The sequence below is a fragment of the Bombina bombina genome, chromosome 2 (assembly GCF_027579735.1).
Source record: "Bombina bombina isolate aBomBom1 chromosome 2, aBomBom1.pri, whole genome shotgun sequence".
In the NCBI taxonomy this organism is placed as follows: Eukaryota; Metazoa; Chordata; class Amphibia; order Anura; family Bombinatoridae; genus Bombina; species Bombina bombina.
This window is the reverse complement of record NC_069500.1, coordinates 1,022,669,077-1,022,694,604: the sequence shown is the minus strand read 5'-3', so window position 1 is coordinate 1,022,694,604 and position 25,528 is coordinate 1,022,669,077. Positions and strand designations below refer to the sequence as shown.

The 25,528-nt window shown below is 36.6% G+C and overlaps 1 protein-coding gene across 1 annotated transcript in view; it reads left to right on the top strand.

Moving 5' to 3' along the window:
- Positions 1–25,528, top strand: part of TRPC3 (transient receptor potential cation channel subfamily C member 3) — a 612,367-nt gene that overhangs the window by 538,967 nt on the left and 47,872 nt on the right. Inside the window, exon 11 of the mRNA XM_053703612.1 lies at positions 21,619–21,702. Coding sequence (XP_053559587.1) covers positions 21,619–21,702 — 84 coding nt within the window. The remainder of the gene's footprint in view (positions 1–21,618; positions 21,703–25,528) is intronic.

The window sequence follows — 25,528 nt, the reverse complement described above, 5'->3', positions numbered from 1 at the left end:
CAGGAATCCTCGATGGAAGAGGTAGAAGAGGATCCTCCGGTGGTCAAACCGAAAACAAGGAGAAATTTTCAAAAAAAACAATGAAGAAGGAGAAAATGGAAAAACAACAAAAGGAGAAGAAAAGAACAAGAAAAAAAAGGGACAATAATGCTAAGTCCAACAACAAGTGGAACTGTTTTCTCAAATGGACATCATATCCAAGGATTAAGTATAGTGAATATCTCTGATCATATACTCACAGAGAATGAAAAAAATGTTCTTTTAAAGGGTCTTGGCTTTGCACCTACGAGTAATTTCTCTGGCTTTGCCACACTCCTGGATATAAATGGTTTGTATGCAAACTTACGTTAAAAAGGTATGTTTCATTAAATAAGCCTAATGGCAATATATATTCTAGGAGTGAGACTTATTCACAGAAATATGATATGAGTAAACATATTAAATTTGAGGAAGCATGTACACTTACTACATTGGTTAATTTGTATAATGATGAAAACTTGCAGTTTCAAACTCAACCTTTTCCTAAACCTAAAAAGCAATACTCAGATTTTTATCCCACGAATTTTAGGGGGCCACTCATAAATGTCTTTCAAAAAACTGTCCAGAAGGATATTCTAGCATTGGAAGAAAAAGTTGGGCACAATGCTGCCTCCCTTAATCTGACTTTCAAAGAGCGTAAAGCTATTAAATCTTTACAAGATAACAATAATATTGTCATACGCAATTCAGATAAGGGAGGCAGCATTGTAGTAATGAATAAAGATGCCTATCTTAATGAGGCATATAGGCAATTGTCAAATGAAAATGTGTATCGTAAACTTCAAAGAAATCCTACCATCCTATTTAAAAATGAATTGGGCAAATTAGTTAGGGATGGCATAACGTTAGGAATTTTTAGTGTACCTGACAATCCGATCTGTCCCATTGTTCATCATGTTCCAAAGATATACAAGGATGCGAGGTGTCCTCTGGGTAGACCTATTGTGGCTGGCATTGGCTCATGATTTAAGCCATTAGCCGAGTGGCTGGATTCCATTCTTCAGCCTATAGCTAAGTCACAGTTGAGCTACCTACAGGATACCTTACATCTATTGCTCTCTTTGGAACAAATTAAATGGCAGACTAATTATTCTTGGGGTGTTATTGATGTAACCTCTTTATACACATCTATTCCCCAACATTTAGGAATTGTGGCTGTAAAATATTTTATGCAGCGAGATTCTCTCTATGCACCTGCCAAGATTGAATATGTCTGTGAAATACTCAAATTTTTGTTATCACATAATTACTTCTTATTTAACAATGAATACTTCCTTCAAACATGCGGTACGGCAATGGGGGCAAAATTTGCCCCATTGTTTGCCAATATCTACATGGCATGGTGGGAACAACTACATATTTATTCCTCTAGTAATCCCTGGTGTGAGGAAATTGCACTATATGTGCGCTACATTGATGACTTGCTTTTTATTTTCAAAACATCATTTAATGATGTAATATTTTTGGATTTTTTTGTCCTATTGTAATGAAAATGAAATGAACTTAAAGTTTACTGGAGAATTAAATCAAGAACAAGTTAATTACTTGGACCTTACTCTACAAATTGTTGAAAATGTTATTACCACTAGAACTTACAGAAAGCCAATGGCAGGTAATACAATCCTGCATGCACAATCCCAACATCCTCAACATTTAGTTCAGTCTATACCTAAGTCACAATTTATAAGAATTTGACGTAACACTAAGTTAGATAATACTTATGAACAGGGCCGCCATCAGGGGGTGACAGGGGTGACTCCTGTCAGGGGCCCAATGGGCCAGGGGGGCCTCATGAGGCAAGAACAACTAAAAAAAAAAAAGCCAGGAGTGGGTACTACAGCAGAGTGCTAATTGAGCATGGGAAATGTTATTACAAGGAGTAAAGTATTAGCATTTGAGAGGATTTCTGAGTGTGCACTAAACCACTATGCACAGTGTGAGACAGACTTGGCACTTTGTTTGTACAGTGTGTGCCTAAGTCAGATGACAGATCACTTTCATTTGCAGAAGAGGTAGTACTTTTCTTCATCTAGCCATCTACCCAGATAATTAATTTTGAATTCACAGAATTATTTTTGTTTGCACATTTACAAATTTGATTCTTTAAAAAGTAATCTCTTAATTTCTGATTTTTTTTATCATGCATGTCACACACTGTTGATTTAGGGAATGCAATGTGCAGAAATTTTACCTCCTGTGAGTGTTTCTGTGGGTGTCTGTGTTTATGTCTTTTTGCATTTGTTTGTATCTCTATGAGTGTGTATGTTTTTTTTTTCTGTGGGTCTCTCTGTGAGGGTGGGTGTGTATGTCTTTGTGCATTTTCTGTGGATGTCTGTGAGGGTGTGTGTGTATGTCTTTGTGCTTTTTCTATGGGTGTCTCTGTGAGGGTGTGTATATGTATGTCTGTGTATTTTCTCTGGATGCCTCTGTGAGGGTGGGTATATGTCTCTGTGTTTTCTGTGGATGTCTCTGTGAGGGTGTGTGTGTGTGTGTATGTATGTATGTCTGTGTTTTCTGTGGATGTCTCTGTGAGGGTGTGTGTTTTCTGTGGGTGTCTCTGTGAGGGTGTGTGTCTGTGCATTTTTGTGGGTGTCTCTGTGAGAGTATATGTATGTCTTTGTGTGTTTTCTGTGGATGTCTTAGTGAGGGTGTGTGTGTATTTATGTCTTTCTGTGTTTTATGTGGTTGTCTCTCTGTGTGTATTAGTATGTATTTGTGTGTTTTCTGTGGGTGTCTGTGTGTGTATGTCTTTGTTTGTTTTCTGAGGCTGTCTCTGTCTGTGTTTCCTTGGGTGTATGTGCAAGTTTGTGTTTGTGTGTGTGTGTGTGTGTGTCCATTGTCTGTTCCTTTTTAGGACATTTTGACCTTACTACTGATTATTCACATCTTTCTACAGACTTTGACACTAATGAGACCTTTCCGGAAGTCACCAATCCACCATTTAACCTTTAAATTATTGTTTAGGCAGTTCAGGGCCCTTCATTTTAGCCACTGCATGCTGTTGTCATTATTTAGTTGGCATAAAAAGATAATCAGAACTCCATATTTTGTTTTGTAAATCTCCTTTTTTGACAAAACTGTAGTCTACCTCAATACTTGTCAGGTCAATGTAAACAAGTGCTGAGTGTCTGTTTGGGTGTCTGTGTCTGAGATTGTTTGTGTGTTTCTTTGCGTGTCTGCTAGAGTGTCTATATATGAATACTTATGTGTGAGAGTGTGTTTCAGTGTATGAGTGTGTCTGTGTTTCTGTGTTTATGTGTTACTACCTTTACAACATTTCCAGGTTTGACTTCACATAAGAATAAAGTGCATATACGTTTTGGTCACTTGGTCAAAAATTGCACATGTCAAAGGGGGGGGGGGGGGGCTGAACAATGGTTAAGTCAGGGACCCCAACATTTCTTGTGGTGGCCCTGCTATTGAACAACAGTCGATTGAACTTAGGGACAGACTTATTGCAAGAGGCTATAAATCACAAAAGTTAGAGGAATTGAGAAATACTGTTAGACATTATAAAGGAATTGCAACGACAAATAAATATAATAGCAATTTTAATAAAGCAATAGTATTTTCTACTCCCTTTTAGCCAGCAATATGATGAAATTGCTGGCTAAAGACTTATTGCAAGAGGCTATAAATCACAAAAGTTAGAGGAATTGAGAAATGCTGTTAGAAATTACAAAGGAATTGCAACGACAAATAAATATAATAGCAATTTTAATGAAGCAATAGTATTTACTACTCCCTTTAGCCAGCAATATGATGAAATTGTTAAAATTTTGAAAAAACATCTACATTTGTTGCAGGCTGATGAGAGACTTCAGCCTCACATTAAAAATTGTAAATTTGTGTCAAGAAAATCAAAAACTTTGGCACAAATCTTGTCTCCAAGTTTGGTTAAAAATAATACTCAGCAGTTGAAAACTGCAACTACTTGGCTAAATAAAAAGGGTACCTATAAATGCGGCACTAGAACATGCTTAGCATGTCCAAATATTATTCAAGAAGATCATTTTTTATGTCAAGTAAATAAGAAAAAATATCATTGATTTTTATGCCAACTGCGGTTTCAAGTATGTAGTATATTTACTTACATGCAACTTATGTTTTTTTCAATACGTTCGTAAAACTACACGCACAGTAAGGACACTTTTTAATGAACATGTTAGAGATATACTTTTTTTAATAAAGATTCTACTGTGGCAGATCACTTTAATAGTTTTCATCTAACAAATATAGCGAACCTTTCTTTACAAGTTATTGATATTGCCACTATCCCTTTAAGAGGTGGCAACAGGGATAAGATTCTTGAGAAAAAAGAGTTATATTGGATTCTTAAACTGTGTACACGTTTCCCATTAGGTATGAACAGAGAATGTGATGTTAACTTTTTTTATAGATAATTAATATTATAATATCAGGTTGTTTGTCTATATATATATATATTTCTATGAATATCTGTTATTATCATTATTTTTATTGTTATACAAAAGTAATAATTATTAGTTAATTATTCTTGTAGACACTAGTCTGATAAGGTCCATATCATGATATTAGTAAAAGCAATGATAACTTAGTATCTATCTTGGAGAATGTTTTTACTCTAATTGTAACTTTTTGGGCATTAAGTGGTTAATTTGGTTGCTGCTTCTGCCTATAAAAGTTCTGGGTTAAGGCATAGACTGTAGTCTATGAGTAAGCGCCTATAAAGGGTGTGAAACATGTTAGACTGATTTTCTTCCTCCTGCCATGTCACTTTTGTCAAGTGTGGGACAAACCTTCAGTAGGTCATGGGATTAATCCTGGGAAGTTACAGGAGGTGGAGGAAATGCAAACCATTTTTCCATTCTCCAATATTGATTGGGAACCAGACACTGTGCAGGAGGCACCTCTGGTGTGTCTGGGCAATGAGGCAGAACCCCCTCAGAGTAATGCTTCTGGAGAAGACATAGAACTTGAGGATCTAGGGATTAATTTTGGTAATTTCCGAGCTGCCCATTGGGAGGACCCGACTCTGATAGTGGCGAGGGAATATGTTCAAGTAATTGAAGGCACTGTCATAGATCCTGAAAAACAATTATGCTTTCCTTATTTTAAGGGGAAAAATAACCTGCTTTATAGAGCAGAAAAGAAATAAGTTGAAAAGGTTGAGCAATTATTGGTTCCCAAGTCTTATAGAAATACTGTTTTGAAATTAGCCTATAGTCGTGTGCTAGGGGGGCACCGTGGTATTGAAAAGACCAGAGAAAGAGTTCTTGCATAATTTTATTGGCCTGGTATTTTCTTTTCAATAGAGAGATTTTGTAAATCCTGCCCAGAATGTCAGTTGAAGGCTCCATTTAAAGGTTACCGCAATCCACTAATACCTCATCCTGTTATAGAGGTTCCTTTTGAGTGAATAGCAATGGATTTGGTAGGGCCTTTACTAAATTCTGCTAGGGGGCATGATTATATATTTGGGTTGTGGTGGACTATTCTACCCGCTCTCCTGAGGCAATTCATTTGCGGAATACCTCCTCTAAGAATATTGCTAAGGAGTTAATGATGATGTTCAGGGAATATGTTTTTGGAACACAGTAGGTGGTGCTGTTTGGTTAGCAATAAGCACTCAAAAAACACAGTTAAAACCTCAAAAAGTGTAATAAATAGCTATTTAGTACAAAAGGGTATTCTGAGTGTGCCCAAGTATTTCTTAGAAAGAAATTACTTTGTCTTAAATTGCTAAGCTCCCATTAATAAATTCATAAATTAATTAAAGGGAAATGGAACCCAAATTTTTTCTTTCGTGATTCAGATAGAGCATGCAATTTTAAGCAACTTTCTAATTTACTTCTATTATCATTTTTTCTGCTTTCTCTTGCTATCTTTATTTGAAAAAGAAGGCATCTAAGCTAAGGAGCCAGCAATTTTTTTGTTCAGAACCATGGATAGCACTTGTTTATTAGTGCTGTCCAATCAGCAAGGACAACCCAGTTTGTTCACCAAAAATGGGCTGGCATCTAAACTTACATTCTTGCTTTTCAAATAAACATACCAAGAGAATTAAGAAAATTTGATAATAGGAGTAAATTATAAAATTGCTTAAAACTGCATGCTCTATCTGAATCACAAAAGAAAAAATTTGGGTTCAGTGTCCCTTTAATGCAAATATTAAGAGTATATAACAAATTTAGGAAAAAGGAAATATATTTGTATTGGATTATATGCTGATTATAACGAATTTATGAAAATAGAAATATATTATATTGAATAATTTACTCTCTGAAAATATGTTAAGTCTTTTAAAAACATGTACAGTATTTAAAAATGTATACTTTATATAAAAAGGCAAATCAACAGAATATTTAAAATAGCATAACTTTACAAATAATCCATATAAAATACAAATATAAGTATGTTGATACTATTTGTATTTTATATGAATTATTAGTAAAGTTATACTATTTTAAATATTTCACTCAATCACAGCTTTCATGCGTCTTGGCCTGCACTCCACCAGTTTTCCCATTGCTGTTGGGTGACTTTATGCCACTCCTGGTACAAAAATTCAAGCAGTTCAGCTTTTGTGATGGTTTTTGACCATCTATCTTCCTCTTGATCACATTCCAGAGTTTTTTAATGTGGTTCAGGTCTGGAGATTAAGCAAACCATGACAGGGTCTTGATCTGGTGGTCCTCAATCTACACCTTGATTGACCTGGCTGTGTGGCATGCAGCATTGTCCTGCTGGAAAAAACAGTCCTTAGAGTTGGTGAATATTGTCCAGAGCATAAGGAAACAAGTTTTCCTCCAGGATAGCCTTGTACGTAGCTTGATTCACACGTCTTTTACCAAGATAAATCTGCCCAATTCCAGGTCATCTTCTCTGAGGAGTCCAATTTGCAGCTTTGCCCAACACCTGGTTGTCTAATGGTTAGATGGAGACCTGGAGAGGCCTACAAGCCACAGTGTCTCACACCCACTGTGAAATTTGGTGGAGGATCGGTAATGATCTAGGGGTGCTTCAGCAAGGCTGGGTAGATTTATCTTTGTGAGGCATGCATGAATCAATTATAGTAACATAGTAGATGAGGTTGAAAAAAGACAGAAGTCCACCGACTTCAACCTATACATATCTTAATATACTTACAACAAAACTCAAGTTGAGTTTGAATTAATTCCATTAAAATGTGACTCATTTAACACAAGCAATCATATCCCTGAATTCTGTTTCTAACCAGAAATATATCTAAGGTATTGGCATTAACTAACTCTTCAGGTAATGAGTTCAACAATTTGATTGCTCTTACAGTGAAAAAACATTTACGTTGCAGGAGATTGAGGCCAGATCACAAGTGGAACGCTATCATTAGTGCGAATGTGAGATTGCAGTGTTCTTTACTCTCAAATCCATATTGCAAGTGGTGCACTGTTAAAATTACCGCAAATTTGTTTGCACAATCTTTTCTATAGGTAGCATTGACTGGTAATGTGTGCTTGTGTTACAAGTTGAAAGTAAATGCTATTGCGAGACCGCATTTACCTGAAAGGTCACGTAAAGAGTTTGTATGGAGGAAACAGTTGCACTAAACTACACTATGAACCCCTAAACCGTCACTCCCATCTCAAACTACCTCTTTACACTATTAACCCCTAAACCGCCACACCCAACATTTCAAACAAAACCCCCACACTATTAACCCCTAAACTGCCACACACCCCACATCGCAAAGTCCTGACTACTCTATTAACCCATTAACCGCCACCCCATCATAAAGTTTTCACTACACTATTAACCCCTAAACCACCAGCCCAAATGCAAAGTAATGCACTACACTATTAACTCTAACAGCCAGCCCCCAATGCAAAGTAACCCACTAACATCTAAACTCACTAATCTAACACCCTTTAAGTTAACCTAAAATAGACTAACCAAACCTTTACAAAAAAAAAAACTTAAATAAAAAAATGTAGCCTTCATTTTATAAAAAAACAAAACCCTACCATTACAAAAATAAAAAACCCTACCATTAAAAAAAACCCTCTAATATTACAAAAAATAAAAAACCCTAACATTACAAATAAAAAAACTACCATTACCAAAACTAAAAAACCTACCATTACAAAAAACTAACAATACAGAAAATAAAAAGCCTACCATTAAAAAAAAATAACAAACAAATTACCAGTTATGCTTATTCTGAAACCCCAAAATAAAAAAAACACCCCAAAATAAAAAAAACTTTTTAAAAACTAAACTGCAAATAGCCTTTAAAAGGGCCCTAGAGTGATTAAGCTATTTTTGTGAAAAAAAACCTACCAGCCTCTAACAGTAACCCTTCACCCCCACCCCACACAAAAAAAATATCTAAAACAAACCTAGTCTAAAAAATGCCATGAAAAGGGCATTTGGCTGGGCATTGCCCTTAAAATGGCATTTAACTAATTTGCTGACCAGATAAAAAAAATCCCTATATTACGCGGATGATATTCTGTATACCCTCACTGAAGCGGAAACTTCGGTTCCGGAACTCCTACGTGAATTTGAACGGTACGGAAATCTTTCCAATTTCCATCTAAATGTATCTAAGTCTGAGATGCTAAACATTAACACCCCCAGAGAACATATTCAATCTTTAGTTTCAAATCATAATATTTCTTTGGCCCTTACCAAAATAAAATATCTAGGGATTTACCTGACTGCTAACCCATCTGATCTATTTAAAAATAATTATTTAACCCTGAGGCGTGATCTAATTAATGATTTATCATCCTGGAAAAATAAAATGTTATCGTGGCTGGGAAAGATCAGTTTGATCAAAATGAATATCCTGCCGCGCATATTGTACTTATTACAAACAGTTCCTATATCACTACCGAGCGACTATCTTGCACAAATGCAACGCTCTCTGGAGCAGTTTGTTTGGCACGGTAAGAGACCTAGGGTCTCTAGAAAGACTCTATACCTCCCCAGAGAAAGGGGGGGATTGGGGTTCCCTGAGCTGTCTAAATATAGGCGAGCCATACTTTTACAAAGACTAGTTGAGTGGTCTCGAAACTTACCACATAAACAATGGGTTAGACTTGATGGTCAAATCTTTAAACGACTTAACGTCGGCGCTTTGGCATGGATCCCCGCACAGAGCCGCCCCAAATTGATTTACAAATACCACTTAACTATCACAACCTTTCAGGAATGGGATAGAGTGATTGCCACTAGCACCCATATTTCATCGGCCTACTCCCCGATGACACCAATCATAGAGAACCCTGAGCTTCCATACCATGTCTTGGGATCTCGCCTAGGCTCTAGTTACAGCCTCCGCGATGGCATATTACACTTCGCATTAGATGCTGGTAAACTACGAACGATGAATGAGTTATTTGAGCGTCATGGAGAGCTCTTCCAATCCTGGCTCAGATATCATCAGCTCTCGCACTATCTGAGATACCATAAATGCAGGGGAAGTTTTGACAGAGAGCTTACTCCTTTTGAGGCCCTCTGTGTGGAACACACTCCGCCTAGGCGGTTGATTTCTAAGGTATATAAACTCCTGCTTTTACCACCAGGATTGCAGTTACCCACGTATACATCGATGTGGTGCAATGACCTTAACAATACAATAGATGAGGATGAATGGTTTAAGGCGTTTACTTTGACTAAACGATCCTCAGTCTCGGCGGTGGTACAGGAGATCCACCTCAAATTTTTGACTAGGTGGTACTATACCCCGGCAAAATTACATAGACTCTTTCCGACAGCGAGCTCCCTATGTTGGAGGGGCTGCGGTTACCCTGGCACGCTTCTCCACATCTGGTGGGCATGCCCCAGAATACAGGGCTACTGGCAGGCTGTGTTCGGGGACATGTCAAGTAGGCTACAGATTTCTATTCCTAACACACCTGAAACTTTGCTACTTCTACGCCTGCCCAAGGTCAGGGATGACACTACTAGGGCACTTATGCTGATTATGCTGACTGGAGCCAAAAGGCTTATTCCTCGAGGGTGGAAGTCCTCACGGGTTCCAACCCTCGATGAATGGCAAGCCGCGGTGGAAGACCTGTTAAATTTGGAGAAACTACATTATATGAAAATTAAAAAACCCGCAACACATGAGACGATGTTAGCCATTTGGAAAGGCACAGCACCCTAATGGACATTAATACGCTGGTTAACACTCACTTTACACATGACTACTCCCCGTGAAACTGATTAGTAAACACACTCCCCTCTCCCTTTTTCCCAGGATGACCCCCCCTTCCCCCTCCCCTTTTTTTTTTTTTTTTTTTTTTTTTCTTTCTTCTTTCCTCTTTTATTCTTTCTTCTTTTCTTTCTTTCCTGATCCTTTCTGAGCTTATTACTTTCTTTATAAGTTCATTTTTGATTTGACTATCACGAAACTGATTTATATTCTAAATCTATTAAAAATGTAAAATTATCAAGCTTTGTCAAAATGTTCTGATCTAAGGACTAATACAGACATTCATTATTTTGGTTTGAGAACATCCAATCTACTCGTCGGGTGGAAATTCTTTTCTGCCCCTACTCTCTGTTTATCTATTGACTTATGACACTAGTGGGCTGATGGAGTTTGTTTGCTTTTGTATGTTCCATCCCTCCTTTTGTTCAAAGAATTGTATTGTACAACAACGTTTCTTACTACTGTATTGGTGACAAAATGCTACTAATAAAGCTTGTTTGAAAAAAAAATAAAAAAATCCCTATTCTTAAAATAAAAAGCAACCCCAAAATAAAAAAATAAATACAATTAAACCCCAAGATGGTACTCACCAGAGATGATGGCGGCTCTACATCCTTTTCCCAGTGGTGGTTGTTCTTCATCCTTGCGACAGTCCATTTTCTTATCTTCATCACAATGACAGCGGTGGAGGCTGTGGTCTTCATCTATCTTCAACACAGAGGTCCACTTCATACGGTCACCAGCCGCGCACTGAATTTTGAATGCGAGGTACCCCTTACATTCCTATTGGCTAATTTGAATTTGAAGCTTTTTATAATGGCTGATTGCCTGAGGATGATTAGTCTTGAACAATTGAGTAGAGGTTTGTATTACATATATGAATCAAGTTAATGTAAAGTTTATGCATGATTAAGGGGATCACCCGAAAAGTCGCATTGTATTTTAGTGTCCGCAATAAAGATGGCATAAAAGGTGAAGGTGCTGTGGACTATCTTTACTGCTAGAACCATGGACAACCTGCTCACTTTCAAATGTCTGAATATCATGCAGTGTTGCAATTTGTTCCTCCAGAACTGTAATACGAGTTTCTAAAGAGACAATATGCTCACACTTGCCACGGACATATGATCCCTGAAGTGGCTGCTCCAGTGATGCAAACTATTCACTGAACAAGATTCTCACATATTCTTACTCAAAAGGTTTATCCTAAAAATATAAAATATTTATATTCAGCCATGGTTACTCTGATCCCTTATTTGCTCAAACTCCTTTAGTTATGTAACTCTAACAGAGAAATGTACTTAACACAGAGAAACTGAATGCAGCAAGCCCTCACAGAGTAAGGCTCACAGTGTTAATAAGCTAAATTTAAAGTAAAGGCCCACACAGGTGAAACTAATCCCTTCCCTAATTACACACACACAAGAAGATAGGGGGGAAGGAATTTGTTAAAAACAAGATTAAATAAAAACAGTTAAATATAAGTTTGAAACTGCACACCTTACACAGCAAACAATGTAAAAGCTCCCTTAGTTATCTAACACTATACTTAAACAGAGAAACGTACTTAACACAGAGACACTGAATGCAGCAAACCCTCAGGATACAACAAACATTTTAATTTTACTCAAACACATGCCTATACATAGTAAAACCAGAGAAACTAATACTTTTGCAGTGGTCTCTTAATTTTTTAAAGAAATGTATATATACATATGTATTACAACCCCAATACCAACAACAGTTGGGATAGTATGGAAAATGCAATAAGGCAAACAAAAAGAGTAATTTGAACTTTCAATTCACCCTGTACTATATTGAAAACACATTATTAACACATTATTTGATGTTTAACTTTGTGAATTTAATGTATTTTTTAAAATATACACTCATTTCAAATCTGATGACTGCAACACACTCCAAAAAAGCTGGAACAGTCGATTGTTTACCACTTTGTAACATCAACTTTTCTTTTAAAAGCACTTATTAAGCATTTGGGCACTGAAGACATCAGTTGGTTAAGTTTAGCAAGCAGAATTTTCCTCCATTCGTCCATTATACCTGTCTTCAGCTGCGAACCTGTATGGGGCCTTCGTTGCCTTATTTTGCACTTCAAAATGTGCCACACATTCTCATTCGGAGACAGGTCAGGACTGCAGACAGGCTATGCTATCACCAGCACTCTCTGCTTACGCATCCATGCGCTTGTTATCCGGGAAGAATGTAGTTTGGCATTGTCCTGCTGGAAAAGATGAAGTCTGGATGGCAGCATATGTTGCACCATAATGTATACATATCTTTCTGCCTTAATGGTGCCCTCACAAATGTGCAAGTTACCCCATACCATGACAGATGCTGACTTTTGGTTGTATGGTCCTTTTCCTATTTGGCCCAGAGAACACAACAGATGTTTTTTCCAAAAACTATTTGCAATGTTGTATCATCGGACAACAAAACACAATTCCACTGTGCTACTGTCCATCTCAGATTAGACTGAGCCCATCTGTGCAGCAGTGAATGATGTTGACTGACAAAGGTTTACCAAAGTATTCCCAAACTCATGTCAGGATATCCATTACAGATTTATGACGGTTTTTGAGACAGTGATGTCTGAGGGATTGGAGATTATGTGCATTCAGAAGTTGTTTTCAACCTTGCCTTTTACGCACCGAGATTTGACTGGATACCTTGAATCTTTTAATTATATTGTGCACTGTAGAAGGTGTGTTGGATTACTCGCTGGCGCATCTGTTGGAAGATTGGTGAGCCTCGACCAATCCTTGCTCTTAAAGGACTAGGCCTTTTTTGGAGGCTCCTTATATACTATGATGACATGATTGCCTCACCTGTTTCACATCACCTTCTTATTTCAATTTGTCACATTGCTTTTAGTCCTAAATTGCCCCTGTCCCAACTTTTTTGGAACATGTTGCATTTGAAATGAGTGTATATTTAAAAAAAAAAAAAAAAAAATTCACAAAGTAAACCATTAAATAATGTGTTAATGTCTTTTCAGTATAGTACAGCGTGAATTGCATTTTTTAAATGAGCAAAGGCTGTGAAAAATTGTCTTTATTGTTTAACCTTTTGATGTTTTGTTAAAAAAATACACAAACGTACTCTGCTCTCGTGGCTATCAAACAATTGCAAACACAACACAGGTTTATCCAAAAAAAACAACCTTTTATTCAATACTTTGTGCTACCTCCCTTGCCAAGATAACAGCTCTGAGTCTTCTCCTATAATGCTCATAAACTTGAAAAGTTCCAGCACCAGGGTGATCAAGCAAACATGCAGGTGTGCAAGCTGTCCCAGACTAGCACCAAAGTCTCCAGCAAATATTCCAAAAAGAAAAGGATAGCAGCACCACAATATAAAAGTTCATAATCTTTATTTAAGCCATCATAACCAAAAACAGACAACGTTTCGGTGAAACAACCTTAGTCATGTCTAATTAAACAACAATTAAAATTGGCCTTATAAAGGCCCTTAGCCACACCTATATTACTACCTCCAATTAACCCCTTAATTTCATCACATCTATGTTATACATTAATTAAATTATAGCCCCAACTAGTGGTTGCCTAGTATTTGGAAAAAATCCAGATTCCTATCCAAAAGATGCACAGAAGGGCTCCATCTAGTGGACTTATACAGAATATATCTATATTTAGGGATGCTATTATTCAAAAGCAAACATTCCAATCCATCTCCCTATTAAGCCCACCTGGGGACATAGTTCCCAATTCATTTATCCAATAAAGTTCCCTATAAAACAGTGTCTTAGCCCTATTGCCACCCCTTCTTGGAATTTTTACCTGCTCTAACACTTGAAATCTAAGTTGATTCACTTGATGGCCTGCTCTAATAAAATGGTTTGAGACAGGTGCCTCCATGTCTCCTGTTCTTATATTACTTCTATGCTGGTTTATTCGTACGTGGACACTACGTGTGGTCTCGCCAACGTACCCCATTCCACATGGGCATTTAATAAGATACACAGCAAAATTAGTATTGCATGTGTAGTGTCCCTTTAACTTATACTGTTTGCCCGTGCGTGGATGAGTACAAGTCTGACCTTTAATAATACTATTGCAATTCTGGCAACCTAAACAAGGAAAACAACCCAAATTCTTATCTCCAATGTAACCCTGAGTCATGATTTTTCTGGGGCCCACATCTGCCCTCACCAATGTATCCTTTAAATTTTTACCTCTCCTGTATGCTGCCATTGGAGGATTTTTAAATTCACTTATTTCAGGATTAGTGATCCCTAGCACATGCCAATGCTTACGTAGAATTTTTTGTACATGCCCACTCCAAGGGGAGTACCCATTTACAAAAATAATTCTTGGCGGTTTATTCATTTTAACCCTCTCTTCCAATAGAGAAGCCCTAGGGATCTCTAATGTAGCCTGTATCTCCCTCTTTATGAGGTCAGCAGGATACCCCCTCTGTATGAATTGTTCGTCCATTTCAGAGAGTCTTTGTTTGATCTTATTCTCATCTGAGACAATCCGTCTCACCCTCAATAGTTGACTCTTGGGCAAACCTTTCATAAGAGTAGGTGGATGTGCACTGGAGAAATGCAACAAATTATTACAATCCAGCTCCTTCTTGTATAGATCCACAGCCAACACATTGTCCTGTTTGTATACCGTAGTATCCAAAAAGTCTATCTTCTCTTCACTAATATTCAATTTGAATTTTATATGTTGTGTGATAATATTGAGATCTTTTACAAAATTTTCCAGGGTTCCAATGTCGCAAAACCATATGAAAAAAATATCATCTATATACCGCCACCAGGTGGCGCCATATAGAAGGAAAAGTGGATGATTATATATAAAATATTCCTCATATGTATTCTTAAAAATATTGGCGTATGTTGGAGCGTTATTGGAACCCATAGCAGTACCCTGTAGTTGCAGATAGTATTGGTCCTGAAACAAAAAATAATTGCATCTTAATGCTATAGATAAAAGTTGTAAAATATATTCCCATTGCTCTTTACTTATATTTGTACTTTTTCTCAGGCATCTGCCTACAGCACCTAAGCCTGCCTCATGGGTAATCGACGTATACAGACTAGTAACGTCCAGGCTATATAAGATACCTTTGTTTTCATCAAGTGTCAGACCTTGCACCTTGTTGATAAAATCCCCAGGGACCAATACTATCTGCAACTACAGGGTACTGCTATGGGTTCCAATGTCGCTCCAACATACACCAATATTTTTATGAATACATAGGCAAGAGATCTGAGATCATTCCTCCATACAGAATCTCTCAAGATCCTTCAAATTTCAACGTCGACACTGGTGGACTTTCCTCTTCAGTTCACCCCACAAGTTTTCTATGGGGTTCAAGTCAGGGGACTTGGATTGCCATGGCAGGACCTTGATTTTGTGGACAGTAAACAATTTTAAGCTTTCTGACAGAGACAGTCAGGTGTTCATTTAATATCTGTTGATATTAAATAGAGTCCATGATGCCATGTATCCTAACAAAATGTTCAGGTCCTCTGGTAGAAAAACAGCCCCAAAACATTAAAGAGCCACCACCATATTTAACTGTGGACATGAGGTACTTTTCCATATGCTTACCTCTCTGTGTGCGCCAAACCCACCTCTGGTGTTTATTGCCAAAAAGCTTTATTTTGGTTTCATCTGACCATAGAACCCGATCCCATTTGAAGTTCCAGTAATGGATGAGAGTAGAGGCTTTTTTCCTGAAACCCTTCCAAACAACTTGTGGTGATGTAGGTGGCATTGTATTGTATTTTTGGAGACTTTCTGACCCCAAGACACAACTAACTTCTGCAATATATATATATATATATATATATATATATATATATATATATACATACATACATACATTGGAGGCCTTTCCGGTCAAATGCTTAGAAATATGCAATTTTTTTTTTTAATATGTTTTAATGTGTTTTGAATAGATATACTTGAAATTCCTATGTTCTTCACTTAGAAAAAAATGTTCTTTTTATTTTTAAATATATTTATATCTGTATTTACAATATCTATCTATTATCTCTCTATCTATTTGTATATGATCACACACATATATATATGTATATATATTTATTAAAAACAAATAATAATTGTGTGTGTATATATATATATATATATATATATATATATATATATATATATATATAAAGAGCATTTTCTTCTAGTGAAGAACATAGGAATGTGAAGTATTCCTAACACACCTTCGGCTTTAGCTCAGTTGATCAAGCGTAGTGTCCGGTTAGCACACAAGCAATAACTAGGTATTTCTTTAGTGCACCCCACATAAGTCTATGGGGAGAAAGCGTTAGTACAGTTGAGGATGTCCTAAAGCTAGCACGCCTGAGGTTTTTTGCTCACGGGCTTACAGTTTACTTTAAACTTGTAATATGTGCGCTACTACGGCTGTGCTAATTTGTTACTTGTAATCTGGTCCTTAGCGTTTAACCTGTTATATGCACACATACATGTTAAAACTAAGCTTTATTATAGGGTCTTACTTTCTTATCTGCTATCCCCATTCCTTTAGTCATACAAGAAGGGGCAGAAAGAAAACTAAGAGCTGCCATTCACCCCAGACCACAGAGAACCCAAACACGCAGGGGACGAGGGAGGGGACAGAGGAAGAAAGACTACTAATTATTCATTTGTCTAGTAGGGAATTGTCACCAGCCCATATCTCAATATTGCAGAAGGGCTTAAGTTTTGACCCTACTAACAGTATAGACAAGTTTGATGTAATCAAGCATGTTTATTTGTTTTTGAGAAAAGTATCACTTAAGAAATTATTTAGGGGAATAGGGGAATGGCAGTAACACCCAAAAGATCTATCATGATAAAAATTAAAATGCTCCAGCACTATCGCAAAGCAGCCTCTTTCCAGATTAATGAACACTCTATTTTGATCTTTCAAGACTATTCGGCTGAAACTATGGGCAAAAGACGCGAAATGGCCCCCTATTGCACTCACCTTATAAATATGGGAATTAAAACCTCCCTTATTTTGCCAGCTAAATTGGCAATCTATCCTACCTCTAAAGTCGTAATGATAAGTACAGTTGAAGAGGCTAAACATTTTATTGAAAGCATTAAACCAGAGGGGTTGCTTATCTGTTCAATAAAAACTTAGAATATGAAATGATATCACAACTGACAGATAAAGACAGTAGATTTGTAATTATAGAACTTAAAGTACATGGCATGTATTACATTTTACATAACTTCAACGCCCCTAATGAGATTCGTCCCGAATTTTGGGAGAATATTTTCTCAAAATTAATTAATTATGTTGATGCTAAACTGATTCTTGGCGGGGATTTCAATTCAACTTTTAAACCTTTGGTAGATAGACTAAGTAACAAAAATAAGAACAGATATAATAGGGAAGCTAAATTGTTAGACAAATTTGCTAAAAGTCTCATCTTCAAAGACATCTGGAGACTTCAAAATCCAGATACAAGAGCCTTTACTTCTGAGGCTAAATCCTTTAAAGTTTTCTCCAGAATAGATATGTTTTTAGTTAATGAGTCCTTACTGGGAACAGAGATTATCACTGAGATAAAAGATATTGGGGCATATTTATCAAAGTGCGAACGGACATAATAAGATGTTGGCATTTATCATTGCACAAGCAGTTCACCAGAACTGCTTGTGCAATACCGCTCCCTACAGATTCGGCCGCTAGCAGGGTGTGTAAATCAACCCGATCGTATTCGATCGGGATGATTTCTGTCCGCCACCTCAGAGCAGGCAGACAAGTTATGGAGCAGCGGTCTTTAGACCGCTGCTTCATAACTTCTGTTTCGAAACAAGGGGCATCAAGCTCTATTCGGAGCTTGATAATTTGGCCCCATTATATTTTCAGATCATGCAGTAATTTCTCTCCCACATAGCCTATTAAATGTATTAACCCCTAATCTGCCGCCGCCACTATAATAAAGTTATTAACCCCTAAACCTAAGTCTAACCCTAACACCCCCCTAACTTAAATATTATTTAAATAAATCAAAATAATATTAATATTATTAACTAAATTATTCCTATTTAAAACTAAATACTTACCTATAAAATAAACCCTAAGATAGCTACAATATAATTAATAATTACATTGTAGCTATTTTAGGATTTATTTTTATTTTACAGGCAAGTTTGTATTTATTTTAACTAGGTACAATAGCTATTAAATAGTTAATAACTATTTCATAGCTACCTAGTTAAAATAACTACAAATTTACCTGTAAAATAAATCCTAACCTAAGTTAAAATTACACCTAACACTACACTAGCATTAAATAAATTAAATTAATTAACTACAATTACCTAAAATTAAATACAAATAAATAAAATAAACTATAGTACAACCCCCCCCACTAAATTACAGAAAATAAAACATAATTACAAGAAGTTTAAACTAATTACACCTAATCTAAGCCCCCTAAGAAAATAAAAAAGCCCCTCAAAATAATAAAATTCCCTACCCTATACTAAATTACATTGCCCCAAAGTAATCAGCTCTTTTACCTGTAAAAAAAGAAATACAACCCCCAACATTAAAACCCACCACCCACACACCCAACCTTACTCTAAACCCCCCCAAATCCCCCCTTAAAAAAAACCTAGCACTAACCCCTTGAAGACCACCCTACCTTGAGCCATCTGCACCCAGCCGGGCAGAAGTCTTCATGCGATCTGGGCAGAAGAGGTCCTCCAGCCGGGCAGAAGTCTTCATCCAAGCGGCATTTTCTATCTTCTTCCATCTGACGAGGAGAAGCTCCATCTTGAAGACATCCGACACGGAGCATCCTTCCTGGCCGACGACTAACCAACGAATGAAGGTTCCTTTAAATGACGTCATCCAAGATGGTGTCCCTTCAATTCTGATTGGCTGATAGAATTCTATCAGCCAATCGGAATTAAGGTAGGAAAAATCCTATTGGCTGATGCAATCAATAGAAGCCAATAGAATGCAAGGTCAATCCGATTGGCTGATTGCATCAGCCAATAGGATTTTTCCTACCTTAATTCCGATTGGCTGATAGAATTCTATCAGCCAATCAGAATTGAAGGGACGCCATCTTGGATGATGTCATTTAAAGGAACCTTCATTCGTTGGTTAGTCGTCGGCCAGGAAGGATGCTCCGCGTCGGATGTCTTCAAGATGGAGCTTCTCCTCGTCAGATGGAAGAAGATAGAAAATGCCGCTTGGATGAAGACTTCTGCCCGGCTGGAGGACCTCTTCTGCCCAGATCGGATGAAGACTTCTGCCCGGCTGGGTGCAGATGGCTCAAGGTAGGGTGGTCTTCAAGGGGTTAGTGCTAGGTTTTTTTTAAGGGGGGATTTGGTGGGTTTTAGAGTAAGGTTGGGTGTGTGGGTGGTGGGTTTTAATGTTGGGGGGTTGTATTTCTTTTTTTACAGGTAAAAGAGCTGATTACTTTGGGGCAATGTAATTTAGTATAGGGTAGGGAATTTTATTATTTTGAGGGGCTTTTTTATTTTCTTAGGGGGCTTAGATTAGGTGTAATTAGTTTAAACTTCTTGTAATTATGTTTTATTTTCTGTAATTTAGTGGGGGGGGGGGGTTGTACTATAGTTTATTTTATTTATTTGTATTTAATTTTAGGTAATTGTAGTTAATTAATTTAATTTATTTAATGCTAGTGTAGTGTTAGGTGTAATTTTAACTTAGGTTAGGATTTATTTTACAGGTAAATTTGTAGTTATTTTAACTAGGTAGCTATGAAATAGTTATTAACTATTTAATAGCTATTGTACCTAGTTAAAATAAATACAAACTTGCCTGTAAAATAAAAATAAATCCTAAAATAGCTACAATGTAATTATTAATTATATTGTAGCTATCTTAGGGTTTATTTTATAGGTAAGTATTTAGTTTTAAATAGGAATAATTTAGTTAATAATAGTAATATTATTTTGATTTATTAAAATAATATTTAAGTTAGGGGGGTGTTAGGGTTAGACTTAGGTTTAGGGGTTAATAACTTTATTATAGTGGCGGCGGCAGATTAGGGGTTAATACATTTAATAGGCTATGTGGGAGAGAAATTACTGCATGATCTGAAAATATAATGGGGCCAATCAGCCAATCGGATTGACCTTGCATTCTATTGGCTTCTATTGATTGCATCAGCCAATAGGATTTTTCCTACCTTAATTCCGATTGGCTGATAGAATCTCCCAGATTGGTTTCTGTTAGTCAATCTCCCAGATTGGTTTCTGTTAGTCAATATTCCCCCTGGAGTAAACAAATACAAAAGATTTTGTACCGGCATTGGCATATATTACATACATGTAATCCGGAAGTACATTAATTTAAGGATTAACCTATGTCTGCATATAAAGGGGGAACCTGCAAGATGATTTGATACGGGCGGATATTGGCCCGTCTAAATCTCTAGTTCAAAGTTTTATTGGAAAAAAGAATATGGGTTGGTTGCCTTATCTTAACTGTTTGAACTGTAATAGTTTGATTACGGGTTCTACATTCACTCACCCTAGAGTAGGTAAGAAATATGGGATAAGGGGATACCATATTTGTAATACTGACTATGCAGTTTACCTCAATTGGAAGGCAATCAGGGTAAAATCCTTTGAAAAAGAGAGGCATTTTGGAATTTATTAACTTTGGACTTTTACTCCAGGGGGGGATGAATAAAGAGTTTGATTGGTCGATATTTTTGTATATATTTTGTGAAAATGGAAATTGTCTGTTATAGATGAATATACTGTTCTCCTGTATAATATTTTTATTTTCATTTGTAAAATATATTTGTGAACTTAAAGCTATAGGACTAAAAAGGTATAGAATGCACTTGTCCACTAGGTGGAAGTATATAGGTATACGTATATATGTATGTGGGATTCATGTATTCATGAGGGGTGGGACTTTAAAGGTGATGTCAGTTCAGGTATAATCAGACATGATGAAGGACATGGGTCCGAAACTTTGTTGATTTGCAGTCTGGCTAAATTAAAGTCTCCTTGAAATGATAAAGCATTGGTGGTGTTGCTATTCTTTGTTCCTTGCTGTATTATAATTAGTGTTATCAGCTTATCCTCCACAAAAATCCTGGACAATCTGTCAATAACCCCCTTGATTGCCCTTCACTTCCTACTGCTCCATATATGTAATGCATTTAGACATGAGGCTTTGAACATTTAGCTAACACTCAGAACTTTAAACAAATGGACATTTACGTGTCCAGTATTTTTTGTGAAGACTTTACTGGATGACTTGCTAAAATACTGGACTGTGCAGTTTAATATAGGACACCTGGCAACTCTAATTATAATGTATACATTATACACTGTTTCAGATAAAATTATGTTTCTCCTCTTGTCATTTTCTTGCAGTTGAATCTCTTCTCTCAATCTAGTGCAAGGGTTTTTGAGTCTCGGAGTTTTAACAGCATTCTTAACCAGCCATCACGCTATCAGGTAATCTGATTATGTAACACTAATACAGCACAGAAATAGAAAATCTGTGCAACATTACTTTCAGTGCGACTTTGTAGGTTTTTGTGTTGTGCAGATTAGAGCAGCAGCTAAATGTGTTGAAAATATTTGATGTAAAAAAGTGTTAGATATAAAGGCAAACTTGAAAGGCACGGCAGTGCTTTTTGAATTTGATTAGAAGCATTTTGTATATTTTCACTTCCAAAAATGTTCTTTTAAATGGACAAGAAGCCCATTTTTTTCTTTCATGTTCTGTTCTCTTGGTATCCTTTGTTGAAAGGCATGCCTTAGAAGGCTCAGGAGCTGCTGATTGGTGGCTGTACATATATGCATCATGTTATTGGCTCACCCATGTGCATTGCTCTTTCTTCAACAAAATATACCAAGAGTATGAAGCAAATTAGATAATAGAAGTAAATTGAAAAATTGTATTCTCAATCTGAAACATGTTTGAAACAATAGTGTTGACTGATTCACTATAAATGTTTATAGCACACAGCACATGCATAGTATATGCAACTTACATTTGCACATGCTCCAAATGATGGTGGTGATATGCAACATGTGAGAAAGCACATGCACACAGCAACTATATCAGGGGCAGGCTGTAATAAAGTAGTGAGAACTTTTACAGGAAATTACAGTATACATGCAGGTGGGTATAACTCAACTAACTGTGGCACCCAAACCACTCTATCAAAGTTCCTATATCATACCTCCCAACTGTCCCGATTTTCGCGGGACAGTCCCGATTTTAGGGGGCTGTCCTGAGTTTCTAGCCATCTGTCCCGCATTGCCCCATGCATTTAAAAAAAAAAAAATTCTATTGGGCCCATACTCAGAAGCAGCTGACTTTTCTCTCCCAGGGTTGAATGCCTTGTGGAAAATGAATGGTGTGTGGGTTAAGTAGGAGTAAGAAGGCTGTATACCCTCTGATCTCAGGTAATGGTGACATCTAACCCCTGGTAGAGATGACGTCTAACCCCTGGTGATAATTCTTGCATGCCTTCAGTTTTATACGATGAGCAGTGCTAACACCAGGGTAATGAACAGTTGCAGCCTCAACCCATATATGATGCAGTGTGTGTCTATCTGTATCTATAAGTGTGTATGTGTGTGTATCTGCATGTATAAGTGTAGGCTATGTAGTGTGTGTGTCTGCATGTATTAATGTAAGCTATGAAGTGTGTGTATCTGCATGTATAAGTGTATGCTGTGTAGTATGTGTGTGTGTATCTGTATGTATAAGTGTGTGTGTGTATCTGCATGTATAAGTGTAAGGTGTGTATCTGTATGTATAAGTGCAGGCTATGTAGTGTGTGTGTGTCTGCATGTATAAATGTAAGCTATGAAGTGTGCATATCTGCATTTATAAGTGTATACTATGTAGTGTGTGTATCTGTATGTATAAGTGTATGCTATGTAGTGTGTGTGTGTCTGCCTGTATAAGTGTATGATATGTAGTGTGTGTCTGCATGTGTAAGTGTATGCAATGTAGTGTGTGTGTGTGTATCTGCATGTATAAGTGTAAGCTATGTAGTCTGTGTATCTGTATGTATAAGTGTGTATCTGCATGTATAAGTGTATGCTATGTAGTGTGTGTGTGTGTATCTGCATGTATAAGTGTATGCTGTGTAGTGTGTGTGCGTGTATCTGTATGTATAAGTGTATGTGTGTATCTGTATGTATAAGTGTGTGTGTATCTGCATGTATAAGTGTATGCTGTGCAATGTGTGTGTATATGTTTGTATAAGTGTGTGTGTGTATCTGAATGTATAGGTGTATGCTGTATAGTGTGTATCTGTATGTATAAGTGTAAGCTATGTAGTGTGTGTGTATCTGCATGTGTAAGTGTATGCTATGTAGTGTGTTACTGTGCATTTTTGCTAACTTTAAAGGCCAGAATCTAGAATATTAATGGGGAATGCAGAGAGCAGTTTTAAAGAATCTTTTATTAAATGTCCAATTAAGATAAAAATATTTAGCACTGTCTCTGCAAAGGTTAATTAAATACAGAGCTCACATAGCTATACCAGTGGTTTGAGCTTGTGTTTGATTTGCTGCCTAAGAGTATTAAAAGATATGACTTTAGAATTTTATTTATATTACTTTTGATTTTCTTAAGCCCTGCCCCTTTCAATTTTTTGCCGCGGGGGGGGGGGGGGGGGGGTCCCTCTTTTGAATTTTGAAATGTTGGGAGGTATGCTATATAAAGTGCCTCAAACAGCTTGTTGCTGGGATTTCAGATTGAAAACCATTACAATTTGTTTGAATAAGATGTAATACAATAACCCATTTTCAAATGCATTTGGGTGTGTTCACACCCCATACCTTGTATGGGGACAACTCAACAACAACATGCCAATTCATCTAACACGTTTTAAACAGCTTTTCACAGGATTTTTGGGCTTTTCAAGTTTACCAATCTTCTTAAAAAACTCACTTTGATCTTCTTTTTTTTTTAACAGCATATTTTGCTCAGTTCATAAGTTATTAAACATGTTTTTATTATTAGTTAATATATTGATCAAATCACACTTTTTAAATATCTTTGCTTAAAGTTAAAAATAAGATAAAAAAAATTATAATTAAAATGTGTTTCTGTGTTTTAAAATGTAATCTTCATTATGTGAGGCAATTATGTCAGTTCCTTGGTAGAGCCTGGTAGAGGCTTATAGACCATATGCAGTAAATAAAAGCAAAAGTGTATTTAAAACTGCACAATTTTTGTGTCTATTATTTTTTTATCTAGTAGTGATGTCATTTCTGTGCACTACTTGCTTGAAGGGAGAGCATCTTTGCTTGTCTGGGAGCTGCTATGTGGAAGGATAAGACAGAGGCATGTTGCAAAGTCCCTGCTTAAAGGAACAGTTTACTCCAGAATTGTTATTGTTTAAAAAGATAGATAATTCTTTTATTACCCATTCCCCAGTTTTGCATAACCAATACGGTTATATTGATACATGTTTTACCTCTGTGATAACCATGTATTTAATCCTCTGCAGACTGCCCCCTTATTTCAGTTCTTTTGATACACTTGCATTTTAGTCAATCAGTGCTGACTCATAAATAACGCCACGGGAATGAGCACAATGTTATCTATATGGCCAACATGAACTAGCACTGTATTGTTGTCAAAAACTGTCAGAATGTACTGATATAAGAGGTAGCCTTCAAGGGCTTAGAAATTAGCATATGAGCCTACCTAGGTTTAGCTTTCAACAAAAAATATACCAAGAGAACAAAGCAAATTTGATTCTAAAAATAAATTGGAAAGACAGCATTCTACCTACTTCACATGTTTTTAATTTAGACCAATACAACACAGTTTATTAATTAGTTTGTTGTGTGGCACAGTGTTAATTGCATTACTGAATTTTGAATGTTTCCTTCTAAAATGCATAGGTTTGCATTCATGTTGTTGAACTTTAGAACCCAGATAAGAAATGTAACTTGAAACAAGTAAAAATATAGCTGCAAGCAGCGATAGAGGTGGCCATGCGCATCAACATTGCAATGACATACAAGCAGCTAAGTCACAATATAAAGCTTTATAGAAGTTCTTACAATTCTAACATTAGCAGTTGGAAAGAAAACACATTTTCAAAATTTTTGCGTTTTTCAAGATGGCTGCCCCACCATATGATTAATACTTTCATCACGATCAGATGTAACTCTAGGTGACAATATATGGTTATACAGCAAATTTCACAGCTTTAACGTAAGCGGTTGGAAAGAAAACACATTTTCGAAATTTTCTCGTAAACCAATATGGCTGCCACAGCTTGTGACCAATTCCTTCAACATG